This window comes from Cynocephalus volans, chromosome 7 (genome assembly GCF_027409185.1).
Source record: "Cynocephalus volans isolate mCynVol1 chromosome 7, mCynVol1.pri, whole genome shotgun sequence".
NCBI lineage: Eukaryota > Metazoa > Chordata > Mammalia > Dermoptera > Cynocephalidae > Cynocephalus > Cynocephalus volans.
In genome coordinates this window covers 84,863,957-84,886,964 of record NC_084466.1, presented here as the reverse complement: position 1 = coordinate 84,886,964, position 23,008 = coordinate 84,863,957, and the positions used below count along the sequence as shown (strand labels likewise).

The following is a 23,008-nucleotide window of genomic DNA, read 5'->3' as shown; positions in this document are numbered from 1 at the left end:
GAGCCTCTCTCTTTTTCTGCTCCACCATTCTTGCCATGTGACACTCTGCATTGCTGGACAGTCACCTCACCAGATGTGTTCCCTGGACTTCAGATTTCCCAGCCTCAGAAACCGTAAGCAGTAGAATTCGTTTTCTGACAAATTATCCAATTCTATGTATTTTGTTATAAGCAACAGAAACAGACTAATACAATCCCCATTGTAAAGTATTAAGAGGGCGAGAAATCCAATTATGGTATTTAAAATGTGGGGTTTTCAGGGCCAGCCCATGACTCACTTGGGAGAGCATGTGCTGACAACACCAAGTCAAGGGTTAACAGCCCCTTACCTGTCATCTTTTTAAGAAAAAAAAAAATGTGGGGGCTTCAGGAGGTGCTTGGATGGTGAGGGCCCCGCCCTCACCAATGGATTAATCCATTAATGGGATAATGGTTTAATGGGTTATCAGAGATTGGTTCTGATGGCTTTATAAAAAGAGCAAGTGATGTGATATTCTGTGACGTCATGGGACTCTGGGGAGTCTCCACCAAGAAGAAGACCCTCACCAAACGTGCTCCTGGACCTTTGGACCTCCCATCCTCCAAAAGTGGAAGAAATAAATTTTACTTTCATATAAATTACCCAATTTCAGGTATTCTGTTATAAGCAACAGAAAATGAACTGATACATGCATCTACAAGCCAGGGAACCCCCTGAGGCCACCAGAAGCTGAGAAAGAGCCGGGAACAGATTCTCACTCACAGCCCTCAGAAGGAACCAACCCTGCGGACGCTTTGATCTCGGATCTAGCCTGGGACTCGGTTCTCACGGGGACCTCCACGTGCAGGAACTTAGGAAGGGAAAGGCCACAAGAGAAGCAAACTTCTCAAACTCAGAGCCACGCGGACGGTGGCGCCAGAGCACCACGCGGCCTCTGGGACGCACCCTCCTCCCGAGAAGGTCCTCGGTGCTCCCAGGCCAGCGCCACCCGGCCCAGAGAGAGGCGCAGAGGTGGCAATCACCTGGGCGCCTCGGGCTGGCTGGGAACAGTCCCACGGCTGCGTCCACAGCAATTTCGGAAAGGGGAGGCCCCCGGACTCACTGTTGGCTGCTCTCCTGTGCCGCGGGCGTCCCACGCGGTCCAGCCCGATGGGCGTGCTCCGGGACAGGGCGCAGGGCCGGAGCCGGGCCGACACGGCTCTGTAGGGCGGCACCTGGTGCGCGGGCACGGGCGGCCGCGCCGCCGGCTGTGGAAGGAAAGCAGAGGCGGTGAGCGGCAGGAAGCGCGGCCCTGCCACCCGCCGGTGGGCACGGCCTTCTCGCCTCGAAGCCATGCCACATGGGAAGTGGTTTCCCCAGGCCCCGCCGAGAGCGGCAGGCTGCCCCAGGCTCAGCGCCACCCGACACCCGACGGGCCACAGCGTTGGCCTGTCCCTCCCAACATGCTGCCTCGGCCTCCTGCGCTCACACCTGCAGAGCTTGCAACCGAGCCTGCCGCATGCAGGCCCTTACAAGGACCTGAGCACCTGAAGACAGTTCCTGCTTCCTAAACTAACAAGATAGCTGAGCTTTGTTTAAAAGAGTTGCTTTTGCACGTATTTACCCAAGTGTTTTTAGAACTGTCTATAATGCCCTTCGATTTTGCATATTAGCAATCTCTATTACTATGTGCCAAAGGCCCAGTTGGTTCATGCTTCCCTTAGTTTTCTGAGGATTTTTACACCCCACTCCCTAAATAAGGTTACAATGCAGAAAATTATTTTTACTACACTCCTTTTTGATGCACTGAAGTGAAATAATTTCTAAGGGCTTTAGATCTTCTCTATACTGTTTCAACTTAAAATAGATTGCAATTTGCTTTAGTTCAGAATTATTTCTTAGCAGGTGGAGCAGCTTAAAACAAAAGTTTCTAAAAGATTCATGGTATTCTTTGATTTAATTTATTCTTACCTTCAATTAAAGCAAGTTTTGGAGTACTTGCTATAAACAAGGCACTGTGCTGGGCTTTACAGGGAGAACATAAGCATACAATCCAATACTAATATAGAATTTCCCATTTAAGAGAATTTCACAGGTTATTTATGACATCAGCTAGCAGATTTTAAAAATAAAATTGGACATATACATTACTCATGCTGTTCTGTGAACATTTGAACATGGCCAGGGTATTAACCTCACCAAATAAATATAAACTCCTCCAGTTGAGGGTCTTTAAATGTTGCATACCCTCAAAGTGCTCATTGGGTGCTTGATAAATAATTGTAGAATTACTAAAATATACTAAGGGACCAATAGTAAGTGTTTAATCTGTTGTCAAACCAGTGCAATGCTACAACTTGGAAGAAAAGAGTAAGAAAATGGTAGGAAAAAAATTACTTCGTCATATCCTAAAACAAACAAACAAACAAAAAAAACAAAAAACAAAAAAAAAACCCTATTCTTTCTTTTCCTCTGTTGGGAAAAATAGGAAAATGGTCAAAGCCCCTCAGATGTTCAGAATCTTGCCGAGCATTTGCTGTAAATATCCTCAGGTGCTCCTTGTTACTACTTAATGTAAATTGCGTGTGGGCACCCAGGTGTCCAGGGTTGTGGACTTAAGTATAAAAGACTAACAGCTCCGAGCCCCAAAACTCTCAGAGAAGCCATTAGGACAGTTACTCCTAGATCTGAATAAAACCCATTCATTTTTCTATACCTATGGCTCCCAAAACCTTTTTTTCTATTACCTAGCTCACAGACCTGCATGTGGAGAGTTTGTAACCCAGTCTGTTCAACAGGCTTGAGGGGTCTGTAAGCCCAAGCTTTACATCCTCTTATCTTTACATTTTGACAATGAACAACACTTATTTTCAAGAATTACTTTTTTCGGGACGCTCACTAGATATGCATTGCCACCTTCTTCTGGTTAAAATTTCAAGTGGGAGGGCCGACCCTGTGGCTCACTCGGGAGAGTGCAGCGCTGGGAACGCCGAGGCCGCAGGTTCGGATCCTATATAGGTATGACCGGTGCGCTCACCAAGCTGAGGGTTACAATCCCCTTACCGGTCACAAAAAAAAAAAAAAAAAAAAAAAAAAAAAAAATTTCAAGTGGGGCTGGCCGGTTAGCTCAGCTGGTTAGAGCACAGCCTTGTAACACCAAGGTCCACTGGTTTGGATCCCCATACCAACCAGCCGCCAAAAAAATAAAGTAAAATCTCAGGTCATTCAGAAGCAAACTAGTTTCACATATTACTTGAGATCCCAGGAAAGAAAGATTAGTAAAAGGCATCCCAATGTCAGATGGTTAGTTTGAATTTATGCATGTTTTCAAAGTCAGAAAAAGTTGTGAGTACATGATGCCATCCTTGAGGAAGAGAGAAGAAAGGAAAAGCAGCATCCCGCTTAGTTTGTAGTGGGAGAACAAAGGCCAGGAAGCTGAGGGTCTTTGCTTTGGAAGAAGCACACCAGATCTTACTTGGGTTAGCAGATTCTCTATTTCCTCTGCCTGGTTGTTCCCATAGAAGCTGACCCCACCGATCACAGAAATGGGGCGTCTTCTCAGGCCTCCTTTAGGGCAGCCCAGGGAGGCATTCTGGTCTGCAGCGCCATTAGAGGTCATGCTTGCCTGGGGGTCCCCGTCCACAAAGTCCTCCTTCTGGGGGTCTACAGCAATTGAGTCTTCAGGAATTGACAAACTCCGGCTGACCAGCTGGCCATAGTCAGAGAGTGGACGAGGCCTTGATCGCCTCCCAGAACTCCATCTCCTCCTGGTGATTCTCTGTGCCTCCATCCATTCTTCATCCTGTGACGTGCCTCGGCTCCAGGGGTCATCAGTGGCAACCTTTTCAAACGCGAACACGTTAGGTGGGCTCAAAGGTCAAGGAAGCTATTAAAAAAGAACAAGCTGTACACACATACTCCCTCCCCCTCCTCAGCCCTGCCTCAAGGCTTTCTTGATTTACTTGTTTGTTTAAAAGTTATCTGTGTAATAGAAAGTGAAGATGCAACTAAAACATGGATTAAAACAACCAACTGAATTAAAAGTATAATTTAAATAGTAATGACTGGTGACCAATGAGGAGCTACGGAAAGGGCATTAAGAAAATCAGCATCACTGTTTGTTAATATAATGAACTTATAACTATGGTGTCTCCCAAAATATGCAGAACAATAGCATGGGAGGAAGGCAGGCCTGCCCTTAGAAGAAATGAACTGCTATACATAGCTGCTCTAAGGTATCTTCTTTCTATAGTGCACACTACTTAAAAATAGAAGGTGCTTTAAGAAGATTAAGTCCAGAGCTGTTAGGACTCAGCATGCAGTCTCTTGCTCGGGCTGGCAGCCTCTGGGCAACAGTCTGATGGGGAGAGAGCTCCCAGCTAGTATTCAAAGAACTAGATCAGGCTCTGTGAGCTTGGACAAGTCACAACTAACCTTTCTGGATCTCAGACTGCAGACTGGCCAATCGCACAGCTCAAGATTCTGTAATCCTGAAGGAGGCAACACCTTCTAATTTTTCAAATAATTTTTTTCAGAGGCAAGGCAACGTTCTAGAAGAACACATGAGGTCTGTAATTGGGCAGAGTTCCGAGTTGGTCATTGTTTCTGGGCCAGGAGCTAACTTCATAACCCCAGGCAAGTGACTTCACTTGGTGATTTGGTTCTGCAGCTCTTCAGTGGGGAATAATAGGTCCTTGTAAGGATGAAACAAGACCACAGTAAGAGAGCCCTTGTCAGCCGGAGTTCATTATCACTCTTAAAAAGCTGTGCCTTACAGTAACCAGCCCAGGGTTCAGCCCTGCCTCAACTTAGAGGTTATCCAACCAGACCCCTCAAAGTCTGGCCGCAGAGAAAGGCTGCTTCAGAGATCTGTGGGAGCAGAGCCAGCAGCAGGCACTGGCCGCGGGGCTGGGAGCCAGGCCCGGGTGCCCTCAGCTCTTCCATCCGTACACATTATTTACAAATAAAAACAAAAAAGGCTGTTGGGCCACAGGCACAGGGAGGACAACTAGAACAACGAGAGAAAGCACGGTCTGATGGCAGTCACCCCTGGAGGGAGAGCAGAGCTGCTGACACAGCCTCAGGCAGCCCTCCCCCCAAGCGCCTCCCTCACCCTCCCCCCCCCACCCCCCGCATGGCTGGGAGTGAAGAAAGCTAACTGATGGTGGCCCAAGAAGACACACCTCCCGCCAGTGACAACAGAGATCTGAATGTAGCCTCATAATTTCCAGTCCGATGTGTCTATACATTCTCTAAGATCATATACCATGAAAATCTGAGGAAGAGCAAAGGAAGCAGGAAGCAATGTGTAGATGCTCTACTCCAACCCCTTACTTTTCTAATTAGGAGATGAGGAATTAAAAAAGTGAAGCAAATTGCCCAGGGCCACACAGCCAATCAGTGGCAAGAAAGACACTAAAATATTCCAATCACCTCTGCTCAAAAGAAAATCCCGCATGGGTCCTAGCAATCTCCATTTACCCTTCTATCTACCAATTCTTACTGCCTGCCACCCTATCTTTAATTCAAGTCACCACTGCAGGGGTCCAGAATATGCCACTGTAACATAAAAGTTATTTTGAGCTGAAGGCATTTGCGAACAGGCTTTTTTTCTGAACTCTGTTATCTGAGTAAAAGCAGAGCCTCCCAAAGGAACTCACCTGTCATAAATCTCCTGGCAGTTCCTTGCAACCAGGGAAGAAAAGAGAATCTAAATAGACATTGTCACAAAACTATCATATCTCCCATCTATTCTCCTCAGGGCCCATTTATTTTTCGTAAAAGTCATGTTTCCCCATAAGTTCTCTTTTCCTTCCCTTCCCCTATTAAGATGGTATATAAGTATCAAATTCTAACCACTTCTGGGCTGGCTGGTGAGCTCAGTTGGTGAGAGCGTGGTATTTTAACACCAAGGTCAAGGGTTCGGATGCCAGCACCAGCCACAAAAACAAACAATAATTCTAACCACTTCCTTGAGTCACATTTTTCCATGAACTCCTGCATACATACACCCCCCCACACACACACCTGTCTTTTCTTTTGCTAATCTGTCTTTTGTCAGTTTAATTCACAGGCCCACAAGAACTGAAAGTATGAGGGTAAAGTTTTTCCTCCCCATCACTACCATGGGAAAATATGAGAGGAATCATGGAAAAATTAATATTATTTTCTGTACTACACATGAAAATTGATTATTATGCATAATTTAAATAAGATACTTAATCAAATGGCATAGACAAGTACACAGTGAGAATAAATCCATTTATAGTATCACCTTGTGATAAAAAGGTTCAGAAACAACGTGCTAGATACAGAAGTACAACAAATTCACAGGCAAGGAGTCATCTAACTGCTCACAAATGTACATGCAGTTTTTTGTTCTGTTTTGTTTTCTAGCTAGGTTTTTTTGGATTTTGGTTTGTTTTGTTTTTGCAAGGAATATGCAGCCTGCTTTCTCTCACTGATGCGGAAAATAAGGAAATACTGCAGCAAGTGCTGGATGCTGGGTAAAGGTAGGTGAGCTCCAAGCAGGCGAGGGGCCCGGGATTCTCCGCAACACATCGCACCTCAGTGTCAGCTTCCACTCCCACACAAGCGGCACTACAAAAACCAACTGTGATTCTACTCTCAGTACTTACATCACTCCACTGAAGAGATAAAAGGAAAAACACCCACTCTAAAAAGCATCAAACGTCCTAGGAGTTGCACACAGTAGTTAACAGAATAATATACAAAACTGAAATGTCCCTTTAACTCCCAGCAAAAGTACAGAGGGAAAAATGGGGGAAAACCCCTCAGATTTAGACTCACATTCAAACACTGATTCTTAGCTGAACAGAGTTAAATTCCTTGTAAAACAAATTCGAATTTTGATGGATATTCTAAAATTAAAATTTTTTTAAATCTAAGTTTACGTACTTCTGAAATATTGCCCAGGTTCATTCCAGGGAATGTAGTTTGACTGTGATCATACTTGGAACTACAAACACACATACACCAACGAACACCCTTCTTCGACAAGCCAAGCACCTACCTGGGGCTCTGCCATGGGCAGCGGCCCACAGACACACTGCAGGAACAAGCAGTGGACCACATCCATGTTCTCTCAAGTCTTTCTTGCCTTTAAAACACTATAATCAAGGATCTGGAAGGCCATGCCAGAGCTCTGCCTAGTCCAACCCAGCAGTCTCAGCTTCTGATCAACCCAGGGTTCTATCAGCTTGAATGGTCAGTTCACACCCAAGTCATAAAGTTTTGTAAACAGACTTGTCAGTGGAGTCCTGCCCTTTCAAATCTTGCTTGTCTATATACTTTTAAGGTACTTTCCCTAGTCAGTAGCACATTTTTTTCTTCCTATACAACATTTCTTTCTTTACATTACAAAAGTAAAAAGCCAAGATAGATCTTACATACAGCTAGACACTTCAAAACATTTTTTTTGGAAACCACAGTGAAAAGCACATTATTAATCGGAGGGAAAAAAAATTACACAGAATAACTTGATTTCACACACATCCATTCAGAAGCCTGACCTAAAGTAAGTAATAGAGGGTCAAACAGCACTATGTTCCCCCAAAAGTTATGTAGAAGTCCTAACTGGTTTTATTCAGATTTTGGACCTCTGCAGATGTAATCAAGTTCAAATGAAGTCAGTCACCCTGGATTAGGTGGGCCCTAATCCAATGGCTGGTGCCCTTATAAGAAGAGGGAAATCTGGACAGAGACCAACACAAAATGAAGAAGCCATGAGAGGATGAAGGCAGAGATCTACGAGCCAAGGAACAGCAAGGATTGCCAGCAACCACCAGAAGCTGGAGGAGGCAAAAAGGAAGCTTCCCTCACAGGCTTGGAGGGAGTGTGGCCCTGCCTGAAACCTGATGTCGAGCTTCTGGCCTCCAGAACTGTTAGAGAAAAAATGTCTGTTGTCTTAAGACATCCAGTGTGTTGCAACTTATCACACAGCAAGACTAGGAAGCTAATATAGCAAGGTAATTCAGAAAAAAATATAGGCAAGGAAATGAGAGATGCTTTGTGAAGATTTGAAAAAAAAACTAAAGCAAAGGGACTCTGAATGCGCCAAAGGTTTTCTGACGATGCAAATTAATTAATACATATAAGCTAACCTCCCAGAGTTTTCCCAGGGCACCAACAGCCCTGGATACCACGGGAATTCAGGTACAGTCACAGAGAGGGAGGTGAGAAGGGAAAAGGCCTTGACAATTGATGCTGTAGAGACTGCACTGAAAAAACGACGGTAATGAAAGCTGTGAGTTTGAACACCTACAACAGGCTAGACCTATGCCAGACACACACATTGCTTTAAGTTCACAACCACCATATAAGGCAGGTACTGTTCGCCAAATTTTACTGATGAAGACACTAGGGCTAAAATAAACGAAATGACTTGCTCATGTTAAAAGAGCCAGAAAAGGAAGGGGCCCATTTTACAACCCTGTCTGTCTGACTTCAAAACTTCTGTCCTCTCCACTCTGCAACCTGCATCCTCGGCATAGACTTTTACAGAAGAAAGATGGAACTCTGTAGGTTTTCCTCCCTTGAGATAAACAACTGCTTGGAGGGAGGGGAAAGGGAATGACAGTTGTCAGAGGCTCTGATAACAGGTGCCCTGGGCAACTGGTGAAGCCTATAGATGCCTTCTCAGAATCATGTTTTTAAATGCAAAAATAAAATAGGATTGAAAAATAAGTCAATTATTTTGTAACACAATTATGAAAATATTAGAAGAATAGTAATATAGCAATATATATATTGTCGCATATGAATTAAAAGGACCAGTGTTAGGTATAACACCATATGCTGAAGAACTGGTGAGTCTAAGTGATATTTCAAGATATCTGCAAAAAATGGTTGTACAATGTGAAAAAGATCTGTGATCAGACAATATCACAGGTATTGATAAGATTGCTCTGGTTTGATTTTTACATTTATAATTGAAGGAAATGCTACATTTTAGCCAGAGGCTAGTGAAACTAAAAATAAAGGTCCATTCCCTCATTTCCGCCCATGGAGCTCTTGGATGAACCTGGGTTAAAATTCCCAGGTTAGATAACATCACTTAAGAATAGCCTATGGTACCAGCCATGTGCTCCAATTCCACAAAAATGAAATTTTAGGCCTTACAGCTTATAAAATCAAAACAGTAGCATCTCACTATTTGTAATTATAACTTATCCGTGGAGGATAAGGTCCAAGATGCCCAGTGGATGCCTGAAACCGCAGAGTATCAAACCCTAGATATACCATGTTCTTTCCTAAACATACATACGTATGATAAAGTTTAATTTATACAGTAGGCACAGCAAGAGATTAACAGCAATAACTGATAATAAAATAGAACATCTATAACCATGTACTGTAATGGAAGTTATATGAACGTGGTCTCTGTCTCTCAAAATACCTTGTACTGTACTTGCCTATTTTCAGACTGGTTCAGAAAGTGAAGCCATGGGTAAGGGGGGGAACTACTGTAAATGAGATAAATATTGCTCCCTCCAGTATGCCTTTTTGCCCCTCATTACCTGAAAAACGGATCCTTCAAAATTCAGTTCAAGTATCACCTCCTGTAGGAAAACTTTGTAAACTCCCCTGGGCTCACAGTCAGTAGCTCCTTTCTGTGCCTCTCTTAAAACCACTATAGTATCTACATAGCATTTATTTATCTGAGTGTCTCACAAAAGCAGCTATTTATGTCCTTTCACTGTCTAATACTATCTTAAAGTCCTCAGAATCTACAATGGTGCCTGAGAAACGGGCAATTAAAAATGCTTTGTGAATGGGTCAAGGGATGAATGGGTGAGTTGACATAAATGAACAAACAAATGGACAGTTCTGGGTGGCAAGGAAGCTGTCCTCACCCTACATGCCATGATTTTATAAATAAACCTACTTTCCTCTTTTGAAATTACTGACTGAGGACTACCAAATACTCCAAAATCAAGGAGCATGTCTGAGATCAGGAAATCAATTATCCCGTTTCTATCTCCTTCATCACCTACTGAATTCTACATCTCCCCTGAAAATAAACTGAGTTCAATCTTCTTTCCCCCGTCATCAGCAATTCTGCTTTGTGGGTCTCCTATTTAGTCTCAGCCATGTGAGGAACAAGGCAATGGATCCTTGCCAACAATGTTTCCACTGGTGACAGAATGTACAAAGAAAGATTTAGGACTTTTTTGAAATCTCTTTATTTCAATCTGTTCTACATTTTAGTTTGAACTGGAAGTATTATTATATTGGAAAAAGAAAGCAGCTTGGGATAAGATGAAGAGAAGGCAATGAACGAAGAGGGTGGAGTGATGGGAAGTCAGGGAAAAAGAACTCGGAGGGAAAGCAACGGCCACAATTTCATTTGGATCTCCCTTGACCATAAATAGATTGTGTCGCCCCTGCTTTAAACTTGTAAAGGTCCAGTGTTTACCTGAGCCAGTAAACACCCACCCTTGATGTGCTGTCCATGTGACACTTCGGTCACGTGGACTGTCTGTACAGGGACCATCACAAAGGCAAGGCAAGATCAGGAGACAGCCTCAGTAGTATTTCTTTCCTATTTCCATCAAGGGATATGAAAATCTAATGTGTACTGCTGCAAAATATCTACTGACAAACTTGGCAATGAAAGAATTACAGGTAAAAATTTATACCACAAAAACATAAAAGTATAAAGCTCAATGTACGACAAGTCCTTGCTGTAAGTAAATACATTAAAAAATTATATTATGTGTTAGGGAATGGGGCTATATAATCCTTTGCCTAAATCACAAGCTGTATTAAAGCTTTCAGCTACCTGTGACAATGACCCATGAAAAATGGCACAGTTCTGACCCAGTGGAGTCACACTGGAATCCAAGGTAGCTTTCTTTCCTGTGCCATCAGGTAAATAACCAAAACAAATGTCCAGAAAAGGAACTGAAGCTTCTCAGTTCAACTGCCTAGCCCATCCCAACCTGCCAAAATATTCCCACCTAGAAAACCAAGGAAGAACTGATCTGGGGCAGCAGGAGCGACCCATACTCAGTGAAAAGAATGTTACACATGGAATTAAAAGAGAAAGCGGAATAAAAATTTATAAACCATCCTGACACCAGCATTTGAAATGCGGCCTTAACCTATACCATCTCATTTAACTGTTTTTGTATGGTAAAATATATGTAACATATTTACATAAACATATGTAACATATATGTAACATTGACGTTTTAACTATTTTTGGCATATGGTTCAGTGGCATTAAGTACATTCACACTGCTGTGCAACCATTGCCACCACCCATCTCCAGAACATCTGCATCTTTCCCAGATGGACCTCTGACCTCCTTAAACACTAACTCGCACTTTCCCTTCCCTCTGGCCCCTGGCACCCACCATCCTACTGTCTGTCTCTAATAATTTAACTGCGCTACATACCTCATGAGTAAAATCATACAGTATGTCCTTTCGTAACTGGCTTATTTCACTGAGCATAACATCCTCAAGGCTCACCCATGTTACAGCATGTGTAGGAATGTCCTTCCTTTTGAAGGCTGAGCGATACCCCACCGTGCATATATACACCGTATTTTGTTCATCCATCCACTCGTCAGTGGACACTTGGGTTGTTTCCTCCTTTTTGCTCTTATGAATAATGTTCCTGCGAACGTGGGTGTATAAATGTCTGCTTGAGTTCTGCTTTCAGTACTTTTGGGCATAAACCTAGATATGGAATTGCTGGATCATATAGTAATTCTATGTTTAATGTTTTTGAGGAATTGCCACACTATTTTCCACAGTAGCTGTACCTTTTTGCACTCCCACCAGTAAAGTGCAAGGGTTCCAGTTTCTCCACATTTTTTTTTCTTTTTCTCCACATTCTTGCCGACACTTGTTATTTTTTATTTTTATTTTTTTAAATAGTAGCCATCCTAACAGGTATGAGGTTTGTACCTCATTGTACTTTTTTGTTTGTCTGTAGTGTTAAGACAGGCATTTATTTTTGTTATCGTCTCCTTTAATTTAAAAAAATCCTATGCAGTAGATGCTTTTAGTTCTACTTTACAGATAAGAAAGATTAAGTGATTCCATAGAGATTAGTAAACTGGTAAACAGAATGTAAGTTTGTGTGCCAGATCCCAAAGCACATGCTATTTCTAGGCCTCCTTCCCTATTTTGAAACTCAGCTCTGCCACTCACCAACTGTGTGATAGTCCTTGAACCTTTCCAAGCCTCAGTTTACTCACCTGTTAAAGCAAATATAAAAACAACCTATTCTAGAAGCAGGGTGGCTGTGAGAATCAAATGCATCAGTGTTGTGTGAAGGAACTATATGAACTGAAAAAGCATCATGTCAATGTGAGCTATTACGACCGATACTTTTATTTTCAAGAAACAAGTACATTATTAAAGTCCCAAACTGAGTTGGTAACAATCTCAGTTCCCAGTAGTGGGTGGAGCAATTGCTAGACTTTCTCAACATGCTTCAGACCAAATTCTTTACTGCACCATTTCTTGCTTTAAACGTTTGGACTTCATTTTTTGTCAAAGAGAATTTTTGTTTGTACTCTGAAGTAACGTACATCCAGTTGATAATATTGCTCGATTAAAAAATATTACAAGCCATTTTCAACCTTTGTAGGAATACCTCTCTTCCTTCAACAGCATTTCTCTACTAGCTCTATTCTGGTTAACTGAAGTAAAGGATACTTCATACCTAGAGAAGCCTCAGCATGGACAGTGGCCTCAAAGTTTAGTGTGGCAAAGGTCATTTCCCTGGGTAGTTTATTAATAGTCCAGATTGCTGAGCCTAAACCCCAACCCCAGTGACTCTAATTCAGCAACTCCAGATGGGGCTCAGGAATTTGTACACCAGGTGGTCTTCATTCCAAACTCTGAGAAACTGACTAGAACTTCTGAAGTGATTTGCAAAGTTTAACTGGTCTGTATTGAAATGTCTGACCAAAGGAAGCAATTTTAATGATAATAATTATGATTATGATAAAAGCTAACATATACTGGATTTTCTATGTTCCAGGCACTATGATAAGAATCTTACATACATTATTTCCTTTAGTCCTAGTAGGTACTATTATCTTTATTTTTAAAGAAACTGAGGCGTAAGTGGGTCAAGAGTCTCTTAAGGACATATGGTTGGTTAGCAGTAAAGCTGAGATTGAACTCAGCCCTACTACAACACCCAACGATTATACTTCCCAACCACTCAGAAATGTTGGCATGGACGGCAGGTAACCATGTGATCCATGCTTCCTAGGAAGTCACTAGAAAGCAAAGCCTTGAGTGCTCTGTTCTCTCCAAACCACTCAGCCCCCTCCCTCTACTCCTGCATCAGCTAACGCCCTGAAGTCCTCCCCTTAGCTTCACTGCGATTTTCCAAAACGAGCAGAGCTTTCCAAGTGGACGTTTTGTCCCCAGACTGTCAGAGGTAGGAGAAACACAGGCGATGTTCAGTTTACATAGTGACTTGACAATTTGTACTCAAGCCCCTCTGCCATGAAACCTACGGTACTCCTTCTGACTATCATGGCAGACACATCAAAATGAATGTGTCACCAAGCCAGCTGGAAAATACTCCCATCCTGCATGATCTTTGATCTTAATTATTATAGGAAAGCTTAGGAAGAGAAAAAGAAAACAGGAGAAAAACGCATAGAGCAGAATCAGTTTCTTAGTTGTCAAGCTAATATTTCCCCCAGAGAATAATGAACTTTACACCTTTCTGTATTTTAAGACTTCAGTAAGGTCTTATGCTGTTTTTATCCACAAATTAAAACAAGGCACTAATTAAGAGAAAATAAGAAAACAAACTTTGGGGATATACTTGATATTGGTTCATATCATTTCATCATAAACTGTAGAAAGCTTAAATGTGCATTTAATATGATATGATATATCCTTTATAGTTGATTACAATGGTTATTAAGGTAATTTCTATAAAAGTTGGCAATTAGGCTCTTGCTCCGTTATAAGGTGTGTGACTCTCTTTCCTCCTTTGTTTTTAATGGGAAAATTCTATCTGATGACATTCACTGAGAGAAATTCTTCTACAAATCAGCCACAGGAAAGTTAAAAAAAAAAAAAACTACATGCATATTATAATTTTCTTTAGATTTTACATTTTTAGAAATAATCTTAGAAGTGGTTTTTAACCTGTCAAATGTTGAGCACCCATTCAGAAATATTTTGAGACTTTCCACTGGAAAAAGAGTATCCTTTTTATGTAGTACTGAGCATAAACCTTTTCAGAGCAAGTGGAAACTCCTTTTAAAAAGACTGAGTTAGAAAACGATTCAATTTTTAAAGTAAAAAGCTACTGTCACATTTAGACTCATGATCTGAATTTCTGTTATTCAATATTTCTGCAAGAGATCCTTTTCCTCCTTAGAAATTTGTCTCCTGCAAAAAGAAAAAAAAAAAAAAAAAAAAGCTAAAAACACCGCAGGAGAAACTAAACAGAAGCTAGCACAAACATGATTAATATAAAGCACATTAATTCTCTTCACAACACACTGAAAAGCACCCCATGAGGAAAATATCCATTGAACATCCACCCCCAGGATTGCTATTTAGGAAATATCATAAAACACTGACAGTCATAGCATGGCAGATGCCCCTGTAACAAAATGTTAAACTGACCTGAAAGAGGAAATGTACAAGGAAATCAATGCCGTGAAAGAAAATGTAGCAGAACTTGCTGAACTGAAGAAGTTATTCAGCAAAATAAAAAACACAACGGAGAGCTTAACCAACAGGCTTGTGGAAGTTGAAGAGAGAACCTCTGAACTTCAAGATGGGCTGTTTGAAATAACACAAGCAGACAAAAAAAAAAAAGAAAAGAAAAAAGAATAAAAGGCATTGAAGAAAATCTGAGAGAGATATCAGATAACCTTAAGCGCCCAAATATCCGAGTCATGGGTATTCCAGAAGGGGAGGAAAACGGAGATTGCATTGAAAACATATTCAACAAAATAGTGGCAGAAAACTTCCCAGGTATAGGAAAAATCACAGATCTTCAGATCCAGGAAGCTCAACGATCTCCAAATGTATTCAACCCAAAAAGGTCTTCTCCAAGACATGTTATAGTCAAATTGGCAAAACTCAAAGACAAAGACAGAATCTTAAAAGCTGCAAGAGAGAAGCGTCAAATCACCTATAAGGGAGCCCCAATCAGGCTAACATCAGACTTTTCATCACAAACCCTAAAAGCCAGAAAGGAATGGGATGATATATTCAAAATACTAAAAGACAGAGATTGCCAGCCAAGAATACTCTACTCTGCAAGGCTATCCTTCCGAAATGAAGGGCAAATAGTATATTTCTCAGACAAACAAAAACTGCGGGAGTTCACCACCACACGCCCACCCTTACAAGAAATTCTCAAGGGAGTACTGGTTTGTTTCCCGAAAAATAACTACCACTGCCATAAAAACCCAAGAAAAATCAAAACCCACTAGTATAATAAAAATGGCATTCATGAAGAGAAAACAAACAAACAAAAAGGCTATCTACAACCTGAGGAACCAACAAACACAGAAAACAAACAGTAAATCAGAAAGCAAGGAACAAAAGACACCTAAGACAACCAAACAACAATCAAAAAAATGCTAGGAATAAATCAACACCTTTCAATAACAACTCTTAATGTAAAAGGCTTAAATTCCCCAATCAAAAGACACAGACTGGCTGACTGGATTAAAAAGAAGGACCCAACTATATGCTGCCTTCAAGAGACCCACCTCACCCATAAAGACTCACATAGACTAAGAGTAAAAGGATGGAAAAAGATTTACCATGCAAACAGAAAAGAAAAACGAGATGGAGTAGCTATTCTTATATCTGACAAAGTAGACTTTAAACTAAAAACCATAAAAAGAGACAACAAGGGACACTACATAATGATAAAAGGACTGATCCATCAAGAAGACATAACAATCATAAATATGTACGCACCCAATGTTGGAGCAGCCAGATTTATAAAACAAACTCTATTAGACCTAAAGAAGGAAATAGACACTAATACCATAATAGCAAGGGACCTGAACACTCCACTGTCAATATTGGACAGATCATCTAGGCAAAGAATCAGCAGAGAAACACAAGATCTAAACAATACTCTAGACCAATTGGAATGGGCAGATATCTACAGAACATTCCACCCAACAACCTCAGAATATTCATTCTTCTCATCAGCACATGGATCATTCTCCAGGATAGATCACATATTAGGTCATAAATCAAGTCTCAACAAATTCAAAAAAATTGGAATTATCCCATGTATTTTCTCAGACCATAATGGATTAAAACTAGAAATCAATGACAAACGAAATTCTGGAAACTATACAAACACATGGAAATTAAACAGCATTCTACTTAATGACATATGGGTCCAGAAGAAATCAAGCAGAAAATCAAAAAATTTATTGAAACTAATGAAAACAATGATACATCATACGAAAACCTGTGGGATACTGCAAAAGCAGTATTAAGGGGGAAATTTATTGCATTAAATGCTCACCTCAGAAGAATGGCAAGTGAACAACCTAACACTTCACCTTAAAGATCTAGAAAAACAAGAACAATCCAAACCTAAAGTTAGCAGACAGAAAGAAATCATTAAGATCAGAGCAGAACTGAATGAAATTGAAACCCAAAAAAACAATACAAAAGATCAATAAATCAAAAAGTTGGTTTTTTGAAAAGATAAATAAAATTGACAAACCATTAGCATGGCTAACAAAAAAAAGAGAGAAGACTCAAATAACAAAAATTAGAAATGAAAAAGGTGATATTACAACTGATTCATCTGAAATACAAGGAATCATTCGAGACTACCATAAACAACTATACGCCAAGAAGTTTGAAAATCTGGAGGAAATGGATAAATTTCTGGACACACACAAGCTCCCAAAACTGAGCCATGAAGATATAGAAAATCTGAAAAGACCAATAACAATAAAGGAGATTGAAGCTGTTATCAGAAGGCTCCCAACAAAGAAAAGCCCAGGACCAGATGGATTCACAGCAGAATTTTACCAAACATTCAGAGAGGAATTGACACCGATTCTTTACAAACTATTCCAAAAGATTGAAACAGACACAAGTCTTCCGAACTCTTTCTATGAAGCAAACATCATCCTGATACCAAAACCAGGTAAAGATATAAGGAAAACTACAGGCCGATATCCTTGATGAATATAGATGCAAAATTCCTCACTAAAATACTAGCAAACAGAATACAGCAACACATACGTAAAATTATTCACCACGATCAAGTGGGATTCATCCCAGGGATGCAAGGTTGGTTCAACATACGCAAATCAATAAATGTGATACACCATATTAATAAAATCAAACTCAAGGACCATATGATCATCTCTATAGATGCTGAAAAAGCATTTGATAAAATTCAACACTCATTCATGACAAAGACCCTCTATAAGTTAGGTATAGACAGAAAGTATCTCAACATAATTAAAGCCATATATGATAAACCCACTGCCAATATCATCCTGAATGGGGAAAAGCTGAAAGCTCTTCCTTTAAGAACAGGAACTAGACAAGAATGCCCACTCTCACCACTCCTATTCAACATAGTGTTGGAAGTACTGGCCAGAGCAATCAGAGAAGAGAAGGAAATAAAAGGCATCCACATAGGAAAAGATGAAGTCAAACTGTCCCTGTTTGCAGATGACATGATCCTATATATCGAACAGCCTAAAGCCTCTACAAAAAAACTCTTGGAGGTGATAAATGACTTCAGCACAGTAGCAGGATACAAAATCAACACACAAAAATCAGTAGCATTTCTATTCTCCAATAGTGAACATGCAGAAAGAGAAATCAAGAAAGCCTGCCCATTTACAATAACCACCCAAAAAATAAAATACTTAGGAATTGAGTTAACCAAGGATGTGAAAAATCTCTGTAATGAGAACTACAAACCACTGCTGAGAGAAATTAGAGAGGATACAAGAAGATGGAAAGATATCCCATGCTCTTGGATTGGAAGAATCAACATAGTGAAAATGTCCATACTACCCAAAGTGATATACAAATTTAATGCAACCCCATCAAAATTCCAATGACATTTTTCTCAGAAATGGAAAGAACTATCCAGACATTTATATGGAATAACAAAAGACCACGCATAGCCAAAGCAACGCTGAGCAAAAAAATAAAGCTGGAGGCATAACACTACCTGACTTTAAGCTATAGTACAAAGCTATAATAACCAAAACAGTATGGTACTGGCATAAAAACAGACACACTGATCAATGGAATAGAATAGAGAATCCAGAAATCAACCCACACACCTACAGCCATCTGATCTTTGACAAAGGCACCAAGCCTATACACTGGGGAAGAGACTGCCTCTTTAGCATATGGTGCTGGGAGAACTGGATATCCATATGCAGGAGAATGAAACTAGACCCATACCTTTCACCATACACTAAAGTCAACTCAAAATGGATTAAAGAATTAAATATAAACCCTCAAACAATAAAACTTCTTAAAGAAAACATAGGAGAGACACTTCAGGAAATAGGACTGGACACAGACTTCATGAATACGACCCCAAAAGCACGGGCAACCAAAGGAAAAATAAACAAATGGGATTATATCAAACTAAAAAGCTTCTGCACAGCAAAAGAAACAATTAACAGAGTTAAAAGACAACCAACCGAGTGGGAGAAAATATTTGCCAAATATACATCTGACAAAGGATTAATATCCAGAATATACAAGGAACTCAAACAACTTTACAAGAAAAAAACAAGCAACCCAATTAAAAAATGGGCAAAAGAGCTAAGCGGGCATTTCTCTAAGGAAGATATACAAATGGCCAACAGACATATGAAAAAATGCTCAACATCACTCAGCATCTGGGAAATGCAAATCAAAACTACACTGAGATACCATCTCACCCCAGTTAGGATGGCTAAAATCCAAAAGACTCTGAACGATAAATGCTGGCGAGGTTGCGGAGAAAAAAGAACTCTCATACATTGTTGGTGGGACTGCAAAATGGTGCAGCCTCTATAGAAAATGGTATGGAGGTTCCTCAAACAATTGCAGATAGATCTGCCATATGACCCAGCTATCCCACTGCTGGGAATATACCCAGAGGAAAGGAAATCATCAAGTCAAAAGTATGCCTGTTCCCCAATGTTCATCACAGCACTCTTTACAATAGCCCAGAGTTGGAACCAGCCCAAATGTCCATCATCGGATGAGTGGATACGGAAAATGTGGTATATCTACACAATGGAATACTACTCAGCTATAAAAACGAATGAAATACTGCCATTTGCAACAACATGGATGGACCTTGAGAGAAATATATTAAGTGAAACGAGTCAGGCACAGAAAGAGAAATACCACATGTTCTCACTTATTGGTGGGAGCTAAAAATAAATAAATAAATTCACACACACACAGACACAAAAACCGTGGAGGGGGGGAAGAAGACATAACAATTACAATTACTTGAAGTTGATATGACAAGCAAACAGAAAGGACATTGTTGGGAGGGAGGGGGGAGAGGGAGGAGGGAGGGAGGTTTCAGTAATGGGCCACAATAATCAACCACATTGTACATCGACAAAATAAAAAAAAAAAAAAAAGGAAATGCTGAAATAAAGGATACTATCACCCAGAGCCAAGTTGAAATTAAAAAAAAAAAAAATCTTTCCAACTCTAACTGCAACTTTTACGTTCGAATTCTAGGACTTCTTTGTCAGAGAAAATGAATGAGAACTCGGTGGCACGTGGGAACTTACATTCTCTGTATAGTATGAAAACCATCGCAGTTCAGTACGTGGAGGCAGGATAAGTGGATGTCCATGTGTAAAAAAGTAAACCTTCACATTATACACAAAAACAACTACAGACGGACTATATATATCTAAATGTAAGAGCTAAAACTATAAAACTTCCAGAAGGTAACATAGGAGAAAATCTTTGTGACCTTGGGATGGGCAAAGATTTCTTAGATCTAACACGTAAAGCAAAAAAAACCCAGTAACTGGATTTTCATCAAAAACAGAAACTTTTGATATTTGAAAGACATCATTAAAAAAATAAAAGGACAAGCCAGACTGTGAGAAAATATTTGCAATTCATACGTGATGGTTAATTTTATGTGACAGCTTGGCTGGGCTAAGGAATCCCCACATAGCCCCTAAAGCATCATTCTGGGAGTGTCTGTGAGGGTGTTTCCAGAAGAGATCAGCACTGGAATCAGTAACTAACATGGGTGGGCGTCATCCAATCTGATGAGGGCCCAAACAGAACAAAAAGGCCAAGGAAGGGGAAAGTCCCTCCTCTCCTTGAGCTGGGACATCTATCTTCTCCTGCCATGGGACATCAGAGCTCCTGATTCTCGGGCCCCGAGACTCCAGGACTCACACCACCACCTCACTCCTCCACCCAGTCCTCAGGCCCTCAGGCCGAATCACAGCACTGGCTCTCCTGGTTCTCCAGTTTGCAGGTGGCATATCTTGGGACTGAGCCTCCATAACATCAGCCAATTCTCATAATAAATCTCATACGTATCCCCCATTGTTTCTTTTTCTATGGAGAACCGTGACTAATAATATATGTGACAAGGGACTTGTATTTAGAATACATAAAGAAATCTCAACTGCTCAGTAATAAAATGACAAAGAATGCAATAAAATTATGAGGAAAAGATCTGAATAGACACTTCACCAAATAAGATATATGAATGGCTAATAAACACATGAAAAGATGATCAACATCATTAGTTATTAGGAAAATGCTAATTAAAGCAAAAATGAAATACCATTATACACCCACTAGAAGGGCTGGAAACTAGTATTCCAGCCCTTCTAGTGGCTACCAAGTCCTAGCAAGGATGTGGAGCAACTTACTGATTGCTAGTGGGGATCTAAAACGGCACAGCCACTTTGGAAAAACATTCTCTCAGTTCCTCAAATGGTCAAACAGCTATCATATGATCCAGCAATTCCATTTGTAGGCAACTACCTAAGAGAAAAGAAACATATTTCCATACAAGGACTTGCATGTAAATGTTCAGAGCAGCATTATTCATAATAGCCAAAAGGTAGAAACAACCCAAATGTCCATCAACTGATGGATGAATAAACAAAATGTGGTATATATCCATAAAATATAGTATTATTCAGCCATAAAAAGGAATGAAGTACTGATTCGTACTACAACATGGATGAACCTTGAAAACAATATGCTAAGTGAAAGAAGCCAGTCAAAAAGATCACATATTACATGATTCTATTTCTAGTTCTATGAAATGTCCAGAAAAGTAGAATCTATAGACACAAAAAGTAGATCTGGGGATGGTAAGAGGAAGTGACTGCAAATGGACATGAGGTTTCTTTCTGGGGTGGTAGAAGCATGCTAAAAGTAAATAATAGTGATGGCCGCAAAACACCATAAATGTACGAAAATCATTGAGTTGTTCACTAAGAGAGAGCAGATCAGTAGTTGCCTGGGTCTTGGGTGGGAACAGGGACTGATTACAGAAGGGTCTGGGGAACTTTTTGGGGTGCTGCAAGTATACTTTAACCGGACTGTGGTGGTGTCTACACACCTTTATAAATTTCCTAAAAATCATCAAATTATACTTGCAATGGATGAATCTGATTTTATGCAAATTATACCTCAACAATACTGTTAATAAAATCTCGGACAGACTTTCTACAGTCACTACATTTACTTCTATAAATGCAACATCATCTTTCTGGTTGGTTCTAGGAATGGCTCTGTGAAATAGCTGTGCATAATTTCCAAACTCCAGAACTATTTAAATCTCCCAACTAGTGATCTGAAAAACCTAAAGATTAATGTCAAGTAATCTACAAAGAGTCAGAATTGTGTAATGGATGTACATCTCTGATGAAATCACACAAATTAAATCACACCTTGGAGTTATCAATATATCTGAAGTATCCATCACTATCATAAAACACCACAACTGTTCATTCAAATCAAAAATGGGGCTGGCCAGCTACTCAGTTGGTTAGAGCATGACGTTTAACACCAAAGTCAAGAGTTCAGATCCCTGTACTGGCCAGCAGCCAAAAAAAAGTCGTAAATTTAGCCTTTGTTCACCTGCTGGATTATTCCAGTACTATAATCTGGAGGGAAGCTTTATTTTAGTGACATTATAGCTTGTGATGCCACAAAAATCCCCTTTCTCTTTCTATTCTAGTCTGCTGTTTGTGGCTTGATTGGCAGCATCCCAACATAACATACCTCTCAATCACCAGTCATCCAAGACTTCACTCTCTCCATAAATATTCAAACACTAATTAAAAATATAAACCACTAAATAATTTTGGTAGCCATCTCCCCCTCTCCACTTCCATAACCTTAGCACAGATCTCAGGACCTCTGGACTAGATTCCTGAAGGACACTGTCTCTCCCCTCGGCCACCCCCACCCCTACCCCCGCCCCCTATACGAAGCCAGTCTTGTCAACCTCAGCCACACAGTCCCTGCTCAAACACACTCACTGGCTTTCCACTGCCTGCAGGGTAAAGTCCAAATCCACAGACCTCTCTGACCAGTCTTATCTCCCACTTCTCCACCCATCCACCCCGTATAAAAGTTATGGGGAGCAATCTGCAGCTCCTGAGCACAACTGATGAGTCACTTTGCTGGACACTTCTATTCAAAGCCCCATGCTCCCTCCACACATGCATCACCTCATCTAATCTTCACAACAATCCCGGGCGGTGCAGACTTTTACCACCCCCAGGTTACTGGTGAGGAAAATGAGGATTAGAAAAGGTAGGGAACTAGTAAGGAGCAGAGCTGAGATCCAGCCTATGTCTTGCTGCCTCCCCTGCTCTCCAGTCAGCCTGGAAGGCCTGGCAGCCCCTCCTTCATGCTGTCCCGAGAGTTCCCCGCCCTACTTTTCCTTCAAGACCTCACTCATCTGTCCCTCCCAAGTCTGCCACTTGTCACCAAGAGTTATTAATTCCACCTTTAGTGTTCCCAAGGCACTTTGCACATTCTCATGAGGAACACTTATCATT

At 40.7% G+C, this 23,008-nt stretch overlaps 1 protein-coding gene across 3 annotated transcripts in view; it reads right to left on the bottom strand.

Moving 5' to 3' along the window:
- Window positions 1-23,008, bottom strand: part of SPATA13 (spermatogenesis associated 13) — a 78,269-nt gene that overhangs the window by 49,373 nt on the left and 5,888 nt on the right. Inside the window, exons 2-3 of one of the 3 annotated variants that reach the window (XM_063102071.1) lie at window positions 3,434-3,799; window positions 1,082-1,226 (exon numbers count right to left, since the gene is read on the bottom strand). In XM_063102071.1, coding sequence (XP_062958141.1) covers window positions 1,082-1,226; window positions 3,434-3,799 — 511 coding nt within the window. The remainder of the gene's footprint in view (window positions 1-1,081; window positions 1,227-3,433; window positions 3,800-23,008) is intronic. The other 2 variants (XM_063102072.1, XM_063102073.1) reach the window with 2 other exon arrangements.